The sequence below is a fragment of the Cololabis saira genome, chromosome 18 (genome assembly GCF_033807715.1).
Source record: "Cololabis saira isolate AMF1-May2022 chromosome 18, fColSai1.1, whole genome shotgun sequence".
Taxonomy (NCBI): domain Eukaryota; kingdom Metazoa; phylum Chordata; class Actinopteri; order Beloniformes; family Belonidae; genus Cololabis; species Cololabis saira.
The window spans coordinates 18,854,844-18,878,158 of NC_084604.1; the positions used below are offsets into that span (position 1 = coordinate 18,854,844).

The following is a 23,315-nucleotide window of genomic DNA, read 5'->3' on the forward strand; positions in this document are numbered from 1 at the left end:
GGCTTGACAGATTGTTAGAAGTGTTTGTGGTAAATAATTTAAACCCTTTTATTTTTACTTTTTTGATTTTAACTGTGATAAAAGTGTAATGACCAACGTTTATCCACTCTAAAATGAAGCTTACGATATATCTAGATACCTGAATCAAAGAACAGAAGTTTAAAAAGAAACCTTCACATCTTCTGTTATGGATTAAAAGAAATTCTGCATTGACAATGGTATCTTCCCTCTCTCCTTTTGATTCCAAAAAGCAAACTTAAGTTACCCTTATTCACTAAGCACAGATCTGACAACAGTATCCTCTTTTCAGACTGAAACTCTATTTCTGTGACAAACTGAATCTGAACTGCTGCAAATTAGGTTACATAATGGATCCAGTCAGTCATGAAGCTTTCAGTCAGTCTCAAGTTTTCATTCTTGATCCTTTTTAAACATGTAATGGCAGAATTGTGATGTGTATTCTTTATTACGGTACTACCAGTCTATGTAGAGTACATTACCCTATAACTATAGCTCAGTTTTGAAGGTGTCAAGACAAAGCTTTGCATCCAGTTCTGTTTCAAAGACATTTCATTTCTATACTGTTCAAATTCAAAAATACTTTATCCCCAAAGGGAAATTAATTGTTGCTGTAGTCATTTAGTATTAGTGTTGGAGTGTTTCTATTGTACTTTTTATGCCGTTTGCACCACTGTGATTGTTTCCTGTGTCTTCAAAGTAATGCAAATGAAAACAAATTCCTTTAATTAACGAGTTGCTGATCTCCAACAGCCTCCACAGTCACAAGATCTCTGTAAATGTCTATGTAGATTTATGAGTGTGCGATCACAGATGTTGGAGAATGTAGAATAACGTATATAGACATACCCTCGCTGTTTGTATATAACTGTGATTAACTCTTCACGACCTCCGGTGGATGTGATGCTTAACAACCGTATGAAGGCGAATCATGTATAGAAGTATGAGGGATAGTGACGGAAACGTTATTTAGCACAGACAGATGTATCAGTGTATGAAAGTGGACAATAAATGGGCTTCAAGTTATAATGGAGACAAATTCATCTGAGAAGATATTAAAATAGGTTATGCAGTACTGGCACATAAATTGATGGTGATTTGTTATGTTTTATCTGTGCGACAGCAAACCAACAGCACAGATAAAAATGACCGTAGTAGTCCACCAGTTCATTCAGTCGATGAACTCATTACTTGATCTTCATGTAAGAGTCCCTACACAATGACCATGGGGGCTATATAAAATAAAAATAAATAATAATCCCTTAGTACTCCCACAATGGGGAAATTCTTTCTCTGCATTTAACCCATTTTCTAGTTGAACTAGTAGCAGTGGTCTGCCAGCAGTAAGGGTTAAGGGCCTTGCTCAGGGGCCCAAGGTGGTTGACTTTTGGTTGCAATCCAGGTGCTTGAACCTGGGTCCTCCAGACTCCAGCCCTCCTCTGTAACCACTAGGCTGCCACTCCCCAATATACCGGTAGTGAAGAGCTGGTGGTTTCAGACACAGCCCTAGAGCCATTCAAAACAATCAAGGTATCTGCAAAATAATAACTAAAAGTTCATATTTAGCTTGGGTCAGCAAGATGCACTGTAAAACCGGCAGTCATTCAACAGCATTCCTTCTCCACTGCATGCTATTGTGTTTTTTTGTAGATACTCTTCTAGTTGTCACATAATTTATGTCACATGATTTGTTTCTCTGCCTTTCAGAGGCCGTCTCAATTGCATCCTTTGTTACTGTTGAGTTGAATCTAGACAAACCTTTGGTATCGAAGAAAAAATGAATGAGAATGGCCAGTCAGCAAATAAATTCAAGAACTCAGTAATGCAGTAATGTGAATGCGTAAAACAGGGCCATATTACAAACCTTTGATGAATTAGTTAAATGGAATAATTTTGACCAGATGCAAGTTCAGAATCCAGACAGAAATGTATATCCAGTCAATGTTAAGTGGTTCATTTGCAGGTCATTTGCAGATCACTTCCTCTATGGCAACTCCGTCATGTTTGAATGTGAAAAGATGTAAAAAAGATTCAAAGCCAGAATCGCTCTGATCTTCAACTGGATGCACTAAAGTAATAAATGAACATCATTTCTTACAAAATAGGCAAACACAACATAGTACTGAAACGCCCCAAAGGAAAATGTGCTTCCAAATTCCAAACATGAAACGCTCACTAGGGGGTGGCAATAAGAGCTCATAGAAAACCAATGCTTGGTCCCAATGCGCCGCACACTTACAAAAATGACATCTCATTTCAATAAGGTGGCTTACCAAGGCAATTTCTACAAATAGCTGCCAATAACCCATGACAAAGAAGGAAGGTTAAGGGAAAAAGGGGGGAAAAAAAGAGAATTTATTTGCTCAATTGCCTTTATTTGTTCTCTATAAATTGCCAACCCATTTCACTGCAGTTTTGCTCTCGGTTTCCTGTGTTTTATATGCATCTACAGAAAATTATGCCTTTTTAGTTGTGGTGAGATTTCCTTTCACACTGTATGTGTAACATCAAAGGAGGTTTCATCTGTCAAAAATGCTAAACTGCCAAAAAATATCACTAAATGGTGACTGAATTACAAGTAACTGAGCACAGAAAGTTAAAAAAGTGACACTACGAAAATAAATAAATAAAAATCTTTCCGGTGTTCTTTTCTCAAATCACTGGTGTTTTGTACACAGCCTTGCAATCTTCTGAAGGAACTTCTGTCCTATTCAAAGGCGGGAATAATAAGAGGAGTGATGAAAGGCACCTGACAAATAATGACTTGCCTGAAGAATGTCCTGTCCAGAAAAATAGTTTTCTTGTGGACAGGATGTTCGCACATTGCCCCAGCTGACTCATTTCAAGCTTGATAAAAATCAATCGTTCCTCCTAAGTGAAACAAAGCCATAAAAAAAGGGTTGGAGAGCAATTTTGACAGCTTGTTCCTAATGTTGTTGCTGTTGTTTTCAGGTTTAATACATGCTCAGACAAAAATAGCCTAGTTAGTCATCATCTATGAAATTCACAGACTGAACAATATCATCATAGATCAAAGACTGGCGGCATCAAAATAGAAATGTACCATGCTAAATCCAAAAATCATTTTCTCATTAGGATCGTGTAGTGTTTAGAAACTGAATACAGCTTCCACCACTTGTCCTCTCAGGCATCAAGTAGCCTACAGCTAAAAGAGAAACTGAAAATCTTATTCCATTTTGCAATTAATGAATTCTATTTCCAAAAACATTCACGTCATGTCTAAGGTTTTAGAAATTAATCAACTTTGGTAATGACAGACTCAATTCTACCTTTCCTTCATTCAAATTCATATATTAATTAAAATACGAAAAAAAATGACAATTTACATGAACCACACAAGAGCATCAGGGATTGCAAACGCCTTAAAAAATAAAGTATTTATGTAGTCACACTGAAACAAGTACATAATAGTGAAGGAGCCTTTGGAGATGCATGCCTGGACAATCAGATACATTTCATCAGCATCCATTTCTCGAAGCATGCTGCAGTCGCTGTGCTACAGTCAAAAGACAGTCAACACAGCTGCTTTGCCAAACTTCACTACCCAACCTGACTGTTTACCACAGAATGGCTCTCAAGGATAGTTGAGACATACACGATGGAGCAACACAATTACTATGATATGTGGTTGACTTAGAATCCAAATAGTCTTTAATTCCATTAATTTCCAACACCCATTTATGTCAACTAATTATCCAGTAAGGCTCTGTTACAGGCAGTTATTTGACCACTTTCAGCTACCACTGATGCTAACTTTTGTTTATAACTACTAGTACTAGTGTCTGAAAGGTCAGTCTGCTGATTAGCTCACTTCACTGTTCTCTGTAGAGCTTCTCTAGGGTGTACACTATGTAGTAAGGTGTGGGTTCGGCTCTTACCTTTCCAGGGTGCAACACTAATTATAAGTTGAAGTAGCAGTCATTATTAAAATTATCTTCAGCCTTTCTCAATGTTCTCAACATCTGTAAGCAGGAAGCATCTCCTGTAGTGGATCCGTATTGCAGCAGATCTGAAGATGCCTCTGACTAAAGGCTATGTTGTTGAATAAAGGTCTTGTGAGGAGGATTTTCAGTGTTGCCCAGTATGGTTTTCATTTTATAAAGCACCTTTCTTTGCAGATACAGCTCCAGAAGAGTCCCTCGAACAGAGCCAGGCTTCTTTCTCAGTTTTTTCATTTGGCTCTGATGCTCATACCCCCAACAGATGACTGGAAATCAGATTGGATACTCCACAGCCGACTTCGAGAAAATATGTACCTTTGTGATGCAAACACTGACCTAATCTCCCTCAAAAATAAGTTCTGCTTTGTCTGTTGTTGTAGACAGCATCATTGTTGTGCCTCCAATCCAATTGATTGTCCAGGTGAACGCTGAGGTACATAAACTTATTTATCTCCTGTCTTGTTTACATTTAAGATGAGATGATTGTTCCCACACCATGCTACAAAGGGGCCAAGCAGTTCTCTGCAGTTATGAAGGACAGATGAATGTTATGTGTATGGTATGTGAACAAGGTACAAAAATGTCTTCCACAGCACTGGAACCTGTCTTTTTTTTTCGCAACCATTTGATTGGTCTGTATTATTTAATATTATCAAGCTGTTTTATTTTATTAGATGCAAAACAAGAGAAATATAAACACTAACAGAGTAGCGTCAACAGTAAATCTAATTTTTATTGACTGGCATTTTTTGCTTTTGACCCTTTCGAAATTTTTAACCGGATCAGATAATATGTAGTTTCTAGAGGCAACTCAATGTAGTTCCTGAATTGACATTACACTCATTTATTCACATTTTACAAAAAGAAATATGAGTCTTTCACCCCATCACAGAAGAAGAAAAAGAATTATGTTACCGTCACAGATAAATTGGATTTTCTCCTTTTCTAAAGTAAAAAACACAGTTCAAACCACTTCTGTCATAACACAAACCTTCATGTGTCTCATTAATGTGCAGTGTCTCACAGACAGGCCTGTGCTCATGTGAATTCATGTAGGAATGTACATTAGCAGGTGTGTGCTCTCCTTTACAATGAGAGACAGAAAGCCTGGTACAGAAGATGACCAATCAGGGCTGGTGGTGACAAGCTGTCTGATTCTTATAAAAGGATGCTGGAACAAAACTCAGCATCTGACATTCACCTGGGGCAGGGGAACTACAGGTGAGACAAATGATAGGCTGTCAAACATAGATGGAGGCTTACCCCACATGGCTGGAAGATTAGTCCATCAACTTCATGGCTGACCTGGGATGTAAAGCTGCCTTCCAGGAGCTGAAAATACAGGGACATGGTTTCAGTCAAGCAAAACTGACAGAGAACAAGATGGGCAGCCAAACGCTTTAGCTGGAAACACATTAAAAAAATACTGAGATATAAAGCCAACTACAGCCACAGTACTTGAAAACTGCTAATACTCCTAAAGTACAAAGTTTCAACATAACTGTAAGGCTTACATGTAGCAAATCCTGCAATTTTAAGCAAATGTCTGATACCTTGTTTTAATCCATCTAGCTCTGAAACTAAGCACCTATCTTCTGACTGACTGTGCATGACTGAGAAATTAAAATATGTAACTTAAAATAGCAGGTTGGGTAACGGCCCAGCAACAAATCATTAAGCTGATGACTGGAAAGAGCGGACTGAAACAGAGAAAAGGAAAATACAGCAGCCTCATCAGGGATGCCCAGGAGTCGAAGAAGAACAAATGTGCAGTAAAAGTACATTTTCTTAATCATGAAGCACAACAACTGCAAAAGCAACTATTTCCATTTAAGTCAGAGATGGTATTTTGATGTGTTTTACAAGAAAAGTTGATAAGTAACCTTGTTCTTTTCTATAAATTTAGAGACTAAATATTACTAAGCAAGCAGGAAATTGCCTTGGTCAATAACAATAAATAAATCAATAAAAATAAAAAGTGGATTCCTTAGTACACTGCAAAGGATATCAGGTAACATGATCCAAGCCATTAAGATGGCATTTTAGAAATGCAGGAAGGCACGGGAATGTTGAACAAAAGGAGAGTGAAGAATACACTTGTATTGATTATTGTCTCTTGTTTCCTCTTGTCAGACTAAGGGGCACAAGTGATTCATAGGCTGCTGGAGCCGACTATAGTGGGTAGTGATGCACCGAATGTTCGGTAAACGAAATTGTTCGGCCGAAAATAGCAAAAAAAACACTTGGTGTTCGGTGGAATAAGTGAGGAAAAAAAACGAACAATTAATAACGGCATGTTTAGATGACGCAATCAAACAGCGAACAGCGTGGAGTAAGGGCCGTGTGGTGTTATATGCAGCAGACATGTCAGCATGTTAGAACTTGGATGTGGGGAAAAGCAGAGGACACGAGAAATGATCCAGAGTTGGATTTGGGAACGCTGCTTGGTGATGGAGACGGTCATGGGACGCACCGCGCAGGAGATCGGGGAGAGAGCGCAGAGAAAAGGGCCCGTACTACAGATGCGGTGCGCGAACCCTCACTGTCTGATATGTTTGAGATCCTCCAAGAAAATAACCCAGATGCCAGGCAGACGACAAGCGCAACCGCTCAACAGTTAGATGGTTATCTGTCAGAAGTCCCCATCCCCAGGAGCGATAACCCTTGGAGGACCAATCAAGGCCGCTTTCCTGACTTGGCACAGATGGCACGCAGGTAATAATAATAATAATAATAATAATAATAATAATAATAATAATAATAATGATAATAATAATAAGCTGTATTTAACATAAAAGCAATAAAATAAAATAAAATCTTTTCTTTATTTTGTTTTATCCACTTCTTTTGCACTTTTCTTTTTTACAATGCCCTTCAATGCCTTAAATGCATTTTTTTTTTGTTTTAAGGCCTATGTTACAATTTTTCAGCAGTCAGTTATAGGCCTAATGTAAGCTCAAAGATGGCCAAAAAACTTATTTTGCCAATTTATTCATTTTAAGTTATTGTGCCTTGTTGGTATAATGTCTACTGGAATATTTAAAAAATGCTGGCAAATTAAAAAATGTTCAGTTGTTCATGTTCAAAAAAATATTTGTATTTGTATTGTAATTTTGTAAAATATGTTTTTCTTTGAAAAGCATGCCTTAAGCACTTTTATTTGATGCAATAGTGAAAAAATTGGCAAAATAAAATAAAAACTGCAAAGAACCATTGTTTGGTATGTTATTCCGTATTGGGCCAAGTGTTTATTATTATTTTCGGTTTCGGCCACATATTTTCATTTCGGTGCATCACTAATAGTGAGTGAGGTGGGGTACAGGTCACCAGTTTCATTTTTGGGGGGAAAGAGTAAGGACTACAGACCAAATAACATAACATGCTTTTTTCTGAATGTGAGAAAGGCTCAAGGAGCACATTTAATCGGGATTAAAAAAAAAAAAAAAAAAAATTTAAATCGATACTTGGATTTATGTATCGATAATCGTTCCTACACATGTATATCGATAAAATATCGATATATCGATATTTTTAACCCACCCCTACCCATAACTACCCTCTAACTGACTCAAACATGACCAAGACTCTGAGGCTTTGACCCGCTCCTCTGATTTTTCCAGATGAGAGAATGATTAATCAACAAGCTGCGCAACAGCCTCTACATCATGACCCAGGCGAGCTAAAGGATGCAGGCTAATGTCTTGCTGCCAGACAACACAGCAATGAGGGCTCAGAAGGATAGACATTATGAGGCAAGTCGTTTTGATGCTCTGGCTGGTTGAAGCAAACTGAAATGATTCTGTTCCTATGCTTAAATATTGCCTGCTCTTGAAACATTCCAATATGCAGATGTGGATAAGGGGGTCCCTGTTGAATTGGAGATGACAAAGTGTTGAGCAGAAAAGAGGACTGTCAACAATCAGAAAAATGAGCCAAGACATTGCTGTGAAGGAAATGGCAGATTGCCGACAAAAGTAATTTTGTTGCTTCCAGAAATCAAGAAAAAAAAAAGATTGATACCACAATCTAATGATTATTTAACGCAATGGAAAAGAAAAAAGCATTAAACACACCAATGTAATTATCATAAAACCAAGAGGCCTGTTTTAGCAGCTGTTAGGCTTTCAAAAAAGTTCTCTTTGTACTGAGCCGAGTACAGTATAATGCATCAAATAATATTTGCTGTAATAGAGCGGATTTACCCAGACTTTAAACTGAACAAAAATATGAAGGTGAAACATAACAAAATGAGCTTCTCATAGCACGCTGCATCTGTCAGATATTTTTTTATCTCTGTTAAACATTTGTAAAGGATATGTCAAGGAATATTTTAAAGGCTCATTCTTTCATTACTGCAATCACAAGTCAAATAAGCCACATTCACACTGCAGGGCTTAATGCTCAATTCGGATTTTTGGCCAAATGTTCACATTAGTAGTTTAGATGTATCTTATATCTGATTTCGTTGTGAAAAGGCATCCCCTTTAAAGTGACCCACATGTGCAGGAAGACGAAATGATGTCAAATGTCATACATCATGTGTATGGATGTAAAAAAATTACAGCAGCTGGGAACCTGAATGATTTTTTTTGTTGTGTTTTTTGCACAGTGGAAGTGGACAAACTCAAACTAACTATAATGAGAAGAAACCTGAGCAAAAGGAAACTAAAATATCTAACTGGTTACATGTGGAGCGATGGCTTCCACTTGTGTGGATGAGGAAATGGAGTCAGACACGGATGAGATGCAAACCTGACGGTTCAGACGGACTGGCTTTGGAAAATATCAGATACGTATTCGACTTGGCATCATATATGAAAGTGACCCACGTCTGATATGGAAAGAAGAAAAGAGAGAAAAAAAAGAAGAAAAATCAGATTTCAGACAGCCAAAAAATAAATACATAATTAAAAAAAAATACATATGGGCAAAAATTGGATTAGGGTTGCTTTTTCCTACTGTGTGAACATAGCCATTATGAAGTAGCTTAAAGCTGGCAGCAGGTGCATGATCATTACCCACATGCTGCCTGGCTCTCATTCAAGTAGAGTACAAACCAAATTGGACAACAAAAACCCCCAAAAACAACAACATTAATTTAAGCCAGTGCACAGCACAGTAAACCTGTGTTGTTGATATGGTAACCCTGTTAATCAATGAATCAGAATCTGGAATCTGGAACTTCGAGTAATTTGCATTATGAAAAACAGTGATGATAATTTTCCCCCTTTCTCTAAGGCATTATCAGTTTGGGGACAGAAAAATCAAAATTATGCTGATTGCTTTTTAGTAGCCAGACTTTTTTTTTTCCTAATAAAAAAAAAAACAACAAAAAAAATTCTAGCGTATGAGGACTTTCCAGCTTTGGACCAGTGGCCTAACAGCAACATATTTTCATTATCTGGATCATTTCACATTTTTAAATAATGCCTTGTTCAACTGACCAGTGATTAGACATTAGAGATGAGCTCAACTGCACTATTTCTCAGCAGATATTCTCTCCGGGAAGCAAAAGAAGTCAATAGTAATTAGAGGAGAGCAGAATACACAAGACTAAAAGCTATGAAAAAGTCTTCACTCCCAGCTATTTGCAAAGATAGCAGAGCGACATCAGTGCTCTCCAGAATGATGAATGAGTCACAGCAGATCACACAAAGCTTGACAACCATGGTGACATGAAGAAGGCAGATAGCCGGACTAAAAAGAAACGAAGCATTTATGAGGGAAAGGCATGTAGGCGGCAAGATCTGGGAGTTCCAAGTCAGTTCTCTTGCCATCTTAGCACACCCACCCACCGTCTTCGGAGAGCACAGTGAACCCTGCATGGGGAGATGACTTCCTCTCACACATCCTCCTACAGTAAGGAAGTTCCTTGGAGTTATAACGCAAAGAGGGGCTGAAATCCTCCTTTTATTGTAAACCTCTTTAGAAAGGAAACAGAGCTGAGCATGGTACAGTAGGGTTGTGTAGGCGGAGGTGAACAGCAAAGCTCCATTAAGAGATCAAGCTTTCAATGGAAACTGCAGGGCAGAAACGGGGCAATAGCGATGGAAACATTTTGGGAAACAAACCAACTTCTAACATGCTAAGCAGTGACTTTCCCTCTGGAAAATGACTGTCAGAGTGATGGAAGTTGGAACAACTCCCTCTCCAGTGTTTCTTTTTGAGCTCATTGTACAATGATGAAAGGTCCCCAGTTTTATGATTTCTTCAGCCTGACACCATGGAGGTAACACTGTGCCCTTTCCCATCACTCTTATTCTTCACTGTATTTCAAATAAATGTATTTCTATATTTTTTTGTACAGTTATTTACAATGATTTTCCTGTGGTGTTCAATAACACCACAGGACACCTACATCAATAACATTTAATAGGATAAAGTTAGTAGCTTTTAATAACAGCAAGGACATAACTCCTGCACACAACTGAGCTCAGATATGATTTATGACCAAAAGAAGAATACATTCCTTCTGAAACAGAAATGCTGAGGTCAAGCTACAGTCACCTCTTGTGACGTCAAGCTCAAGAGCACATTGCTTATATATGAGTTTTCAAAAGACTCAGTTCACATTGTGCTTTTTTTGGCAGCCTTTTCATCATTTAAAAGTATGAATTTCTTTTTCTATCGAGCTCTGCTTTTATAACTACTTTATTTCATTACACCTTCTTTTTCTGCGGTCTTAAGACCACATACTACTTGTCTCCATTACGCAACCTTTAAAGGGATGTGGATTTTTCAGCATAAGCACACATTTACCTTGTACTTTGTTGTCATGTATTCAACATTTTCAGACAAAAGTGTGACAAAAATTAGGAAAATGGAAACTGCTTTCTGAAGGACTACATTGCTATGTGGCATACCTTGGAAGAAAGTGACTAATAAATGACAATTGCAATTTTTTTCATGCTATACAGATATATAAACTCTGAAGGGCATTGCTGCATTTAACAATGTTTTGAGAATAGAGTTAAGAACTGTTCTGCCTACCAATGTTTATATAATTTTTCTTTTAAAGTCATGCTAGGTTTCAACCCTGCATTCATTTAGCATTCAGTACACGCACCATGGTGTTGAAGTAATTCTTCCAATAGTACTTAGTTACAATAGTCCAAAATCCTGGTGTTCAAAAACACAATGAAAGGAACAAAGCTCATTTAAAATATGACTGATTCAGAGTAAAAATGTCATAACCAGGTTCAGCTACACAGCTGTAGTGTAAGAACACAAGGTAATCATGCACAGCAAAGAAAAGGTGCCTGTATTTGTATCCAACAGGTTCGAATCATCAGTAGTGATTGGAAACTAGTATAAATTAGTAGTGATGCACCGAATGTTCGGTAACTTAAATTGTCTGGCCGAAAATAGCAAAAAAAAAAAAACACTTTCGGTGTTCGGTGGAATAAGTTGGGAAAAAACCGAACAATTAATAACGGCGTGTGATGACGCAATCAAACAGTGAACAGCGTGGAGTGAGGAGCATGCGGTGTTAAATGCAGCATGTCAGCATGTCAGATCATTACTTGGATGTGGGAAAAAAGCAGAGGACAAGAGAAATGATCCAGGCTGAGTTGGACTTGGGAAAGCCGCTTGGTGATGGAGACGGTCATGGGACGCACAGCGCAGGAGATCGGGGAAAGAGCGCAGAGAAAAGCCCCCGTACTACAGATGCGGTGGAGAACCCTCACTGTCTGATATGACGAGATCCTCCAAGAAAACAACCCAGATTTTTACAATTATTATACAAGGCTTCAAATTGCGGAGATCAGCCCCGCCCCACCGCGACCCGATTAGTTGGATTTCAACGGGAGAAAATGAAAAAGGATTATGAGAAAAAATACAATAAGTACAGTAAGACAAATTGTGACTGGCGAGTATTTCACTGCACATTTATTTGATTTATGCAATGGTGAAAAAATTGGCAAAATAAATGAAAAACTGCGAAGAACCATTGTTCGGTATTATTCGGTATTCGGCCAAGTTTTTATTATTATTTTCGGTTTCGGTCACAAATTTTCATTTCGGTGCATCACTATAAATTAGCCTTTTATTTTTGAAAATTTGGGGTAAATTTAAAATATATTTAGAAGGAACCCCAGGCATAAATTCACAGAAAATGTGTTAGTGATGGCCACAGTGGAGAGATAGAGGGATTGTTTAATAAAGCTGAAGATACAGAGCTGTTGTTCACAGACTGGAAGACCAGATCAATCCCCTTCCTGCCCAGTCCACATCCTGAAGTGTCTCTGGGAGAAATAGTGAATGTCACATTACCCCGATGTGTTCACTGATGCAGCTAAATGGGATAGAGAAAAACACTGCACGTGGTAGGCTAAGATGTCAACCAAGCTTTGTGCAGAAATGTGTGGGTGTCTGTTTTAGTCATTCTGAAGAATGACAATTTATCAGTTATTGAAATATCTGCAAACACTGACAGCCAATTAGGTAATGACCTGTCAAAAACTCATCAAACTAACTGGGGCATAAACATAATCTATCCACACTGGAGTACGTTTGATGGCTGTTCCTAACTTCGTGAGGGTATTTTTCAAATTTTCTCCGTTTACCAGTGGAAAGGTCAGACCAAACTGCAAATAGCAATTTAGAAAAAAACCTCTGCAAAGTGTAAATAAGCATAAAAGGTCACATGTTAAATATGGATGATAGCTTGGAGTTTTTTTCCCCTCTTTTGGTTGAAGACACTTCTAAATAACACCAGTGGATAAATTCAAGAGAAGAAAAAGACTTTATATTGTTATTAAATCAACAAACATTTGTGCAGTGAAGAATGCCACTTGGAATCCCGCAAGGGAAAATTATGTTTTGTGCTTGACCTTGAGAGTGAATGGCCATTTCCGAGGTGGTTAACAATTATGGATTATATGGGCTACAAGCACACAATTGGAATAAGAAATAGGTAGGAGTGAAGCGACTGCAGAATGAGATCTCTGCTGAAGGAGCAATCTACCAGACGTCACCAAAGATTTACTGAAGTATCTAAACAGTGGTTTTATCCAATATCAACCTAACAAACCACAATCACAGAATGTGACGAGAATTTTAATAAATAAGTAATGGCTCCTAGATGTAAGCATTGTATGAAGCAGAGTTACACATGACTTATAGTCATTTATTTTTTAACAGAATGCTTAAATCCATAAAAGGGAGAATAAGGCAGAAAAATGCTGTAATAAAAGCAACACTTTCTCTTTCTCTCATTGCTTTTTCTCACCACACCTGCACTAATATTATTCACCATCTTTTCTCTCCTCAAGCCATTGTGTCCACCCCCTGTCTCGTTCATCCTCACTGTTCTTAAGAGGTGTAGGTGCGGGGCTGATTCAAAGCTGGAATAGATGGATTGATATTCCAGTCAGACCATAAGGCTGTTGCTTGAGGCTCCTTTCAAGCCTAATGTGAACGACCCTCTGAAGCCAGTATGCGGCTGACTATTAAATGAAAACCTATAACAGAGCTAGTGGCCAGGGCTCCAAAAATCACTGACTGACTGACCAAGAGTTGAACAAGGGTATGCTGTCTGGAAAATGTCAATATCTGCAAATCCAAAGTTGCTTCTTGATAAATGTAGGATGCTTCATAAAAATATGATCAAGGTAAAAGAATGGTATGCAATCATTGCATTTAAGCAGACTGAGCATTGTGTGTCCATCAAAAAGTAGACTCGTGCTTCCTTTAAGGACAGAAAGGAGAATAGTTTTGTTGCAAAAATTGTTACAGTCTTATTAGATTATTACATCTCACACTGTACAACTGCATTTACTGAATCTTGGCTGCAACATCAAGAATGGTACGTGTAGACTGTATGATCGTGAGACCTCCTGAATCATAGGCTACATCGGAGGTAGAAGTGTATCATCAGTATACGTTGACAGATCAATAATAAGTATAACAAGAAACTGAACCACACTTCAGCGGCAGCTTTTATGTGGGCTGCCTTTAGAGCTACAACACAAGACACCATCACGAATGTTCCATTTTTCATCAGTGACACCCCAAACATACGTGTGTGTGTGTCTACAGTCAGATACAATAGGGCCTTCGCACTGTCAGTGCTCGGGCCCTAATTACAAAAAAAAAAAAAAAACTAAAGACGCTAAGGTTTATGGAACTCTGAGAAAGAACCAGACTTGGTGGAGTTGTAAGTCGACACTATGAGGATGCTGTCACATTTAATGTTTGTATCTGTAGCCTGAGATACATCATGGTGTACTACTCACTCTCTGCAAAACTGGTATCTAAAAACTGGTCTCTTCTCCTGATTATGATCGGAAACATATTCTACTCTAATTATTTTTAAACCATTTTTTGCGAATATATAAAAGCTACTCCAGAACGGTTAAGCTGATGATGCAATCTATATCCCGCCATATCAGGTCGTAGCCTTCAACGCAAGGGAAGTGTGTAGAGTTTGTGTAGACCGATGTCTTAACCAGGTTTAAGCAGATCCACATTTTTTATAACACTGAAAAAAGCCTGCAGTGTGCAGAAACCTTTAGAAGAAATAAAAACATACCGTCCACACAACTAAGAATTATAGAAACAAAACTATAACAACCATTTTTTTTTTTAAATAACTTTGACGCTGTTTAGGTTAGCAGCATTTGCACACATGGCATTTTACTGGCTGGTCAAAAGGCAAATTAAATGTACCAACATCAAACAAAAAACGTTGAATTTATCTAATATTTCATTCCTCCACAATGATGATTCCCATCAACAGCAAATAAAAACCAAGTGACTACAATCAATACAAATGCTGTGAAGCTTGATAGACATGCAATATTAACTTATTATGTTGGAGAGATGGGACTTAAGCCAATTAAATTCTTTTCTGAAGTCATACCTCTGCCAGAGAGAAGGAAGATGAACTCGCTACCGCAGATGCACAGCAGTGCCGAACACCGCCCACACACTCAGACACACTCATACAGAGAGCAGACTGATGATCAGCGTGAGAAAGTACCAACTGGCCATGTTGCGTTTCATGTCAGTGAGCGTTGGCCATGTTAGTTCTCCATAAGCAGAAGCAGCTGATCAATCGGGTTATTAGCTGTGTGAGTAATACATACAAAATGTCAGAACTGATATGCGGTTGGCATTTTATCTGTTTTAACAGAGTCAACTCAAAAAAATAAATAAATTAAATTAAATTAAATAGATACAAATTGAAAGGTCAAACTATTGGTTAAGGCTCTTGAGTATAAACTATAAAAACAAAGCCTCTACTTTTACTGAAGTATTTCTTGATTGACTTTGTAACCCAGGTTTTTTTTCTTTCTACGACTCCCCATAATTTTCTTATTTTGTTACTTTTCATTTATTTCTTTGTATGTGCAACTCCCAAAATATTTAACATTTAAACATTTAAGCTTCTCGTTTTATGTAACTAGTATTCAAAAATGAGAGAAAACTGAAAACATATAGTTTTCTTTCATATAAATCAAATGGTAAAAAGGATTCCAACTAAGGCCCTGGGGACAGATAAAACACAGATGGAAATGCCAATCAGCCACCATAAACGCATAGATCATTTTAACTGCCCTTTGAATCCATCTTAAATAATTCATGTTTCTTTGGGGTTGTTCACTGTATAATGAGTGTAGGAGTAAAGTTAAGTAAGGGATTTAATTAATTTATTCAATCTTTTTCCATACCTGCTCCTAACCCCTTTGCGGTGGAGGGTGACGGCCCGAGTCCTCAATGGGATGAAAAACTGGGTATGCGGACAGGTCACCTGTCCTTCACAGTAACCTTAAATGCGTTGTATTCATAATTATACGTAACAGATTAAACTAATCTTAAAGTCGACATTATGCCTTTTAATTTTTCTTTTGGGGTAACCAGGCAGACAATTTTCTCAAGTTAAAATTAATTTTCTGTGGCATGTGTTGAAAATACCACATAAGACAAATAAGACAGACACTGCAACCACACCCTTTTCTACTGTAAATGCACACAACGTTTTGTTGCAATAGATTTTAAGTAGAGATGCACCGATCAACCATCCATGGACCAGAATTTGGAGATTCTGAGCCCAACTAGCCTGATTGGTGGCTGGCTGGCCGGCTAATCGGCCGGCTGGTGAAGTCAGAGATGAGCGCTGCGTTTAGGCCACACTGGGTTAGTACGAGTGAAGGTGCGGGTATGGTTCTGCGTCACACACACGGAGAGCACACGGCGCACCCGTGACGCCGTCACGAATCGTTCAGAGTTCTCCGTCTCTCCATTTGGTCGCGGTGCAGTACCCCCCGCGGCCACTAGTTAGCGATCTTTTTCTGAATGGTTTATCCGACTTTTTCCGGTCACAGTAAATCAAAGAAATAAGGACAACTATTGTGCAAAAAACAAAAACAAAAAAAATCACATATAAACGAAGAAAAAAGCCCTGGAAGTTCACTACTGATTCAAACCGGAAACCGGAAATGCTTCGCTTTCAAACGAACCAATCACAGCCCTCTCGGTCTGCGTGTGGTCGGCGTCTCCTCGACGCGTAGTTACAATTTTCGGGAGGTGCACGTCACTGACGGCGCATGTGACGGCGTGTCCTCTGCGTGTACAAAAACCACACGCCGTAGACACGGCGTCGTTTTGACGCAGAAGCATAATTCAGCCTTGAGTGCTAACTGATGATTGCGTCACTAAGCTTCGTAACATGTCGGTGACTGATGAGGAAGTCCTGATGGCTAGTCGTTGGCTAAACTGACTGCCAATCAAAAGGCTATGCCCCATTTTATAAATAAATGTAGTGCTTTATATTAATTCATCTGGAGTAGTACCAAAGCCTTATTAGATGTGAAATCTAGTCATGTGCAGTCTATGGAGACCACAACTTTTTTTGATCCAGGCTGCAAATGTGTTTATTTCTGCTGCAAAGTTGGACATTTCAACTTGGGATTCAATAGAGGAGAATTTATATCAAGCAATAAACTTTATATGAATTTACCTGACATGGTACAAAATATAAAGCTAAAAGTATACTGCTGGAAGTGCTTCAGAGAAGGTTCAGCGACACTGAAAAGAAGTTACAGTTCACTCTAATCAATTTTATTGATCCCAGGCAAGTTATAAAGTCAAAGTTTATAGTCTACTGTTACTACAATAATAACAAAAATCTATACATAGCGCTACACCATTTGGGGGAAGCCATAACATAAAAACTGTTGTTTTTGGGGGCTGCATGGATCTGGCACCTGCTCCATCTCCTGCACCCATCGCTGCATGAGTCTGCTCTTCTGACATTTGTGAAGCCAGCAAGGGTCATCAAGTTATTACCACTCGATAACGTCTCCTGACTCTTATTTCCTACCCTCAACTCAGGTTCAGGCACCAGGAATAACAGCATTTGTTAAACAAAAGTACTTCATCCAGGGAAAATAACGGGGTCTTATCTAAAAACGCCCAATGATAGATAGATGGATGAGCACATTACAAACTGGTACTTAGGTTCTCTAGCTTGAGAGGAAAAAACAAATGTAATATTACTACTGGCCCCTGTAAAAGCTCAAGTTTCTTAGTGACAGCTTAAATGGTTCATTCAATAACAAGGTAATAAGGTTATTCCTGTCTCCAATACTTTCTTCTTTCAGGTTTCAGCCAGCCAAAAACAGCCATGGGAAATTTACAATGTAACGTTTAAATAGTATGCATGGATAAAATGTCTAGAGTTACATTTTTAAAAACAAAAAAAAACCTTCATGTTCTTGCACAAAAACTGCAAGTATGTTTACAGACCCCCCCCCCAAAAAAAAATCAATTTTTCTATAATAATAATAGTCTGTCTGTACATCACAGTATGACCTTTTGTTGGCAGGAATGTCAGGACATCATCGCAGGTCAAAAAGAAAAAAAGAAATGAAGATAAACTACAGGCAGAAAGACAAAACACAAAATTGGCCAAAGAACATCAGAAGATAGCCATCTGTCGACCTTACCCAGAGAACACATGCCTCTTTCCTTAAGTAGATCAACTCTGAAGCAGGTAGCCATGAAGAAATCAAGTGAAGCAAATAAAAATGGGGTGCAATAAGTCAATATTGCTTCATATTCAGCCACCGTGTTGCCAGTGAGTTTGACCTTTGCTGTATAGATACAATGTGCAGCATCAGTTGTTGCATAATTTCTTGCATGCTTTAAACAATTCTAAAAATGTGAAGGCAAAAGACGTAAGCAAACATCATCAGTCAGCGAGTCTATGTTGTGTGTTTTTCCAAGAAGCATGAGCCACAATACAACAAACTACATGTTTCCCTCTGTGAGTGGGTGCAGGTCATAAAGTTATTGAATCAGGGGGGGTGCATGTATTACATAGACTGGTTGCCTTTTTGGGCTGCATTGTTACTGAACTAGGTGGGACAAAGCTGATTGGTGCGGTTTTAACTGCATGCCCTCCAGCTGCATTTCTGCTACTAATTAAAAAAATGTAAAGACAGATTAACTTCAATTTAAACATTTCAGCTATGATCCATATGGTTAACTCAAGGCAAATCCTTGATCTTAGTGACTGACTATACACCAAAATTACTACAAATTAGAGTCAACTATTCAGTCAGTCAGCTATTAGCAATTGATTTATCTTAATACCAAAAAAAGCCCTTTTACACTGATAAAATACCAACATTAATGAGACAAATATATGCCTTTCCAGCTGCAACAGCTAAGGAGCCCACAGCTTTCAAGGTGTGAGGTCATCCAGCAACAAGAAACCAGCTGACTGACAACCTGCTACTAATGAGACATGCTGTCCAGGTGGTGTTACTTTCTTCTGTCCTGACTGGCACAAACATGATTCAACCAGGAAAATAACACTCAGACTTGGACATCAACATTCAACATATTCCACATTACAATGCCAGACTTTATTGGGCTCATATTGTGAAAGAAAGGCTGCGGGAGAATGATAAATAACTATCCCACATTGGATTGGCCACGTCAGGGGTTATACTTTAAGCACCATCAAGAATGGTAAGGGGGTGCAGGAGAAGACTTCACACGGCAGTTCAACTCCCCCAACATAAATACAAGATATGCAAGAAGACACCATAAATATTGGTGAAATAGATATGCAGGCCTTGCTCACAATTAATATTTTTAAATTGCATGCGGTTGTCAAAATGAAGCCATGACAAATGTGTTGTGATCAAAGCTAAATGTAGTCCAATAAATACTGTGCATCTTTCTCTTAAGGGGAAAAAGCATATAATCTTAGTATGCCTTGATGTAGATGGCTTTTGTTCTATCTAATCAGTGCCATGGGTTTGATTACTGCTCTCTGGAAAGAGACAGACAGAAAACTGAAATCAGATGCTGTCAATATATTCTGATGTGAAAAAACAAAGAACTTGGAAGCACGTAATTCAATGGAAAACTTCTCGAGGGGAGACAAGTAGTTGTACCACTCAAACACTGAAATTCAATAAAAGGGCAATACTGGATGTCAGTCATATCAGCAGTCACAACCTATGCACCACACACTGGATAAATGGATGCAAAACTACACACAAAGTAACTGGCACTTTAAGACAGCCCGTCAGAATCATGAGATTATCGTCTAATGAGACATGTAATTGCAGTGCGAAGTCCTTTTGCACATTAGTGAGGATCATTTCCATTGCAATTTGCAATAATTAATAAACTGAAATCTAAATATAAATGCATGTTAAAATAGCTTTGATTTTGGAAACTTTCTGGATTCTATATATTTTTCTTAGCGAACAATAATTTAAATGAAACTTGTTTGTTTTCACTGTAAAAGGCCTTGACACACCTTTTGTCATCGATCTCAATCTCTGGCTGATAATGATTTAGTGTTTATAAAAATCTTTAATTTTTTTCTTCCCAAGAACTATATTTCACAGTATAATTTTATTTTCCTCTTTTTTGTTATCATTGAAATTTTACTGTGTACACATTGACTATAAATAATAAAGTTTTTGTCAAAACCCTGGCAGATTACAAGGCTCTGTCCCTCTGGAAACCCTAAAGCAAGTGCTCCAGGCCACTGAACATAAGTATTTGTTTAAATGAAACCCAATGGACAAAGCATACCATAACATTCTCAATTATAGAACAGGTTATTCCCACAAAGGTTACAAAGAACCTGGGTTTCGTGTTTGATGACCAGTTATTCTTCTCTGACCATGTCGCCTTGGTGCCCTGCTCATGCTGCTTTGCTCTCTACAACATTAAAAAAATAAGACCATACCTGACGCAATACGCAACTCAACTCCTGGTACAGGCCAATGGTTATGTCTTGCAATCCCCCCCTAGCTGGCCTTTCATCTTGTGCAATCAAACTCATACAAAAGATCCAGAATCCAGCGGCATGCCTGGTTTTCAATCAACCCAGACAGACACACGTCGTACCAATGTTCACCCAGTTTCACTGGTTATCTGTGGCTGGTCCTATAAAACACAAGAGCCTCCAGTGGTTGAAAGCTCTTTGCAGTATGACACCTGTGTCTGGTGCAGCCGCTGCTGGCAGCAGTCTGTCCTGTAAATCTGCTGTGCTGCTTTTCTCTGTGCTGATGTTTCTGCTTTAGTTAATGATTGCCTGACATTCTTGTCTGTCGGATTTTCTACGATCGGTAAAGATTCCTCTCCTTCCTTGCTCTGGCGTTCTCCTATCGCTATTCCCAGTGGCTGGATCCTTATCCGGCATCCAAAGTGATGCCCTACTACTAGTGCAAAGTAGACTACAGAGGAGGAGAGGGAAAAGACCTGGCATCCAGGTGAAGATCAGGCTGCTCTGGAAGCTAGGAGTGACAATGTCAAGCGTTCTTTTTCCCGTGTCCCTGCTTGGACATATAGGGCCTGGGATCCATGAGGTCGTACTACCTGAGGAATGTACATCCTACCGTAACTCTCTGCTTGCTTGTCTTGCCTTGCCTGTGGTGAGAGGAATGAGAGGAATGTCTGAGGGTCAGGACCCTCAAACCCTCAGCTCTTGCACTTTGTGGCTCGGGCCGTCACTGATAAAAATCCTGCCTCTCTGAGCATGGCACTCTTTAAGACCGATCTGTGACTAATAAAAACGTTCCTGTTGAACAATTGTATACTCTTAAGAAACTTGAATTTCCTCTTTCTCACTGAAACCTGGCAGCACGCCTCGTCCCTCGTTGCTGTATGCCCAGCTGCTTTATCAGTCAGCCTTGGACATCTGGCCGCGGAGGACACGTTGGGGTCTGTAGGAGTCGATTCTCATGTCGCTCAGTGAATGTCGGACACTTTTTTTATCGTTAGAACCACCGTTCGAAACTTGTGCTTTACCGTAGGTTTCATTTTTATTTCTGATCATCACTCATTCTTTTTTATCTTGTCGTTTTCTGTGCTCTCGCATCTTAAACTCCTATGCTGTTGGTGTGTTTTCTGATTCTTTTCAGTTGGTTTTACCCTCCTATGATGTCAATCTTTCAAAAGATCTTTTTAACAGTTATTGTCTTTCCATTTTAGATCATATCTTCCCCGTTAAAACTAGACTAGCTCCTGTCTCGAAGATATCACCCTAGGTAAATAACAGTATTCGTTGTCTAAAATGCTTTTGTAGAAAAGCGTGTGTTGATGGAGTAAAGCTGGTTTGCATGTTCACCTGGTTCACTTAAAGGGATCTTTTAGTTTTGTTTAACAATACTGTTAAAGATGTGAGGACTACATACTTATCAAATCTAATTTTGAATAGCAGAGGTAATCCTAAGGTGCCATTTACACCATTAGTGTTATTGTTACTCCTATTCCTCCTGGTGTTCCCATTATCTCAAATGATGATGGTGAAAAAATATTGTCCTTTTTAATTGAAAAAGTCAGAAATGTAAAAAGTCTAATTTCCCACCCAAAAATAAATAAATAAAATGATTGCCATTTAATTTCTGTTTATTTTGAAAGCAACTCAAAGAATTTGTAAATGCGTGTGCAACGTCATTTCCTCAAACATTACATGGAGGTAGCCTGCTTAATATTCAAAGACAATTATCGTAAAAAAAAACCCACAAACTGGTGTGAAGTTTAAATAATAATCATACTTAAGTTGCCCTTTGCTGTTTGGAAGCATCTTCTGTGCTTCTTTTGCAGGTGCTTATGCGTCGCGGTTGTGCTCCCATGATAAGCCAACAAAGTCTTACAAAGTGTACAAACCACTCCATCAGTCGATCACCATTTCCTCCTCGACAAGTTGAAACACTGGGTCGAGGTATCAGGTTCTGCTTTCAAATGGTTTTCCTCTTATCTATCTGTAAGATAATTTTCTGTGGCTATTGCTAAGTTTAAGTCCTCTTCTTCATCACTTACCTTTGGGTCTGTTTTGGGGCCTTTATTGTTTATTTTTCTCCCTTTGCAGCATATTTTAGGCTCTTTTAAAGACATTTTTTTTAAACCTCAGGGTGTTTTAAAGATACAGATCTTGCCTAGGTGTTTGAATTCTATCAGGAGTTGGATGAAAGACAATTTTCTTCAACTGAATGATGCAACAAATGAAATCCTTGTTTTGTTAGGTTTCTCCCCAAGATAATCGAGACCTTGTGCTAACTCTGGATCTCGTTTTGTCTTCTCACATTAAATCACTTTTTACTTTTGGTTTTTACCATTTTAACATTGGCAAAATACTGCCAAGCTCGGTCCAATTGTGTCACGATCTGAGATGGAGATGATAATCCGTGCCTTCATTTCATCACGTCTTAATTATTGTAATTCGATGGTCACGTTTAAGTGGAGAAAAAAATACATCACTGGAATGTTTTCAGGTTGTACAGAATGGTGGCAAGGCTAACCTACCGAGTTTTCACATGTCACCCCCTAACTAATCCAGCTGCACTGGCTCCCTATTCACTACAGAGTAGAGTTTAAAATTCTCGTTTTAACATATATAAGGTTTGAATGATCAGGCACCGGTTTATATTAGAAACCTTTTGAAGCCTTGTGTCCCTGTAGGTCTGTGAGATCACGTGACCAGGGTCTGCTTGCAATGAAGCAAACATGGCTGGAAACTAATGACAGAGCCTTTGCAGCAGTGCTCCCCTCCCTCTGGAACTCCCTTTCTCTCACACTGAGATCTGTAGATGCTGATCTCTTTAGATCTTTTAAAAGTTACTTTTGCTTAATTTTTGTTTTGTTTTTTGTCCTGTGTTTTATTGTGAAGCCCTTTGCAATTTTTAACCAGAAAGGTGCTACAGTGGGGAGAAAAAGTGTTTGATACACTGCTGATTTTGCAGTCTTAGTGTGCAAGTACAATTACCATGTATACAGGGATAACCCTGTTTGCTCACGCATGTAAACAGATTATTCCGAATGTTTCAGTAACCGGAATATTGACCTTAACCCGAATTT

The 23,315-nt window shown here is 38.6% G+C and overlaps 1 protein-coding gene across 1 annotated transcript in view; it reads right to left on the reverse strand.

Moving 5' to 3' along the window:
- rngtt (RNA guanylyltransferase and 5'-phosphatase) overlaps positions 1 to 23,315 on the reverse strand; it is a 135,663-nt gene that overhangs the window by 38,961 nt on the left and 73,387 nt on the right. Inside the window, exon 12 of the mRNA XM_061746417.1 lies at positions 5,244 to 5,312. Coding sequence (XP_061602401.1) covers positions 5,244 to 5,312 — 69 coding nt within the window. The remainder of the gene's footprint in view (positions 1 to 5,243; positions 5,313 to 23,315) is intronic.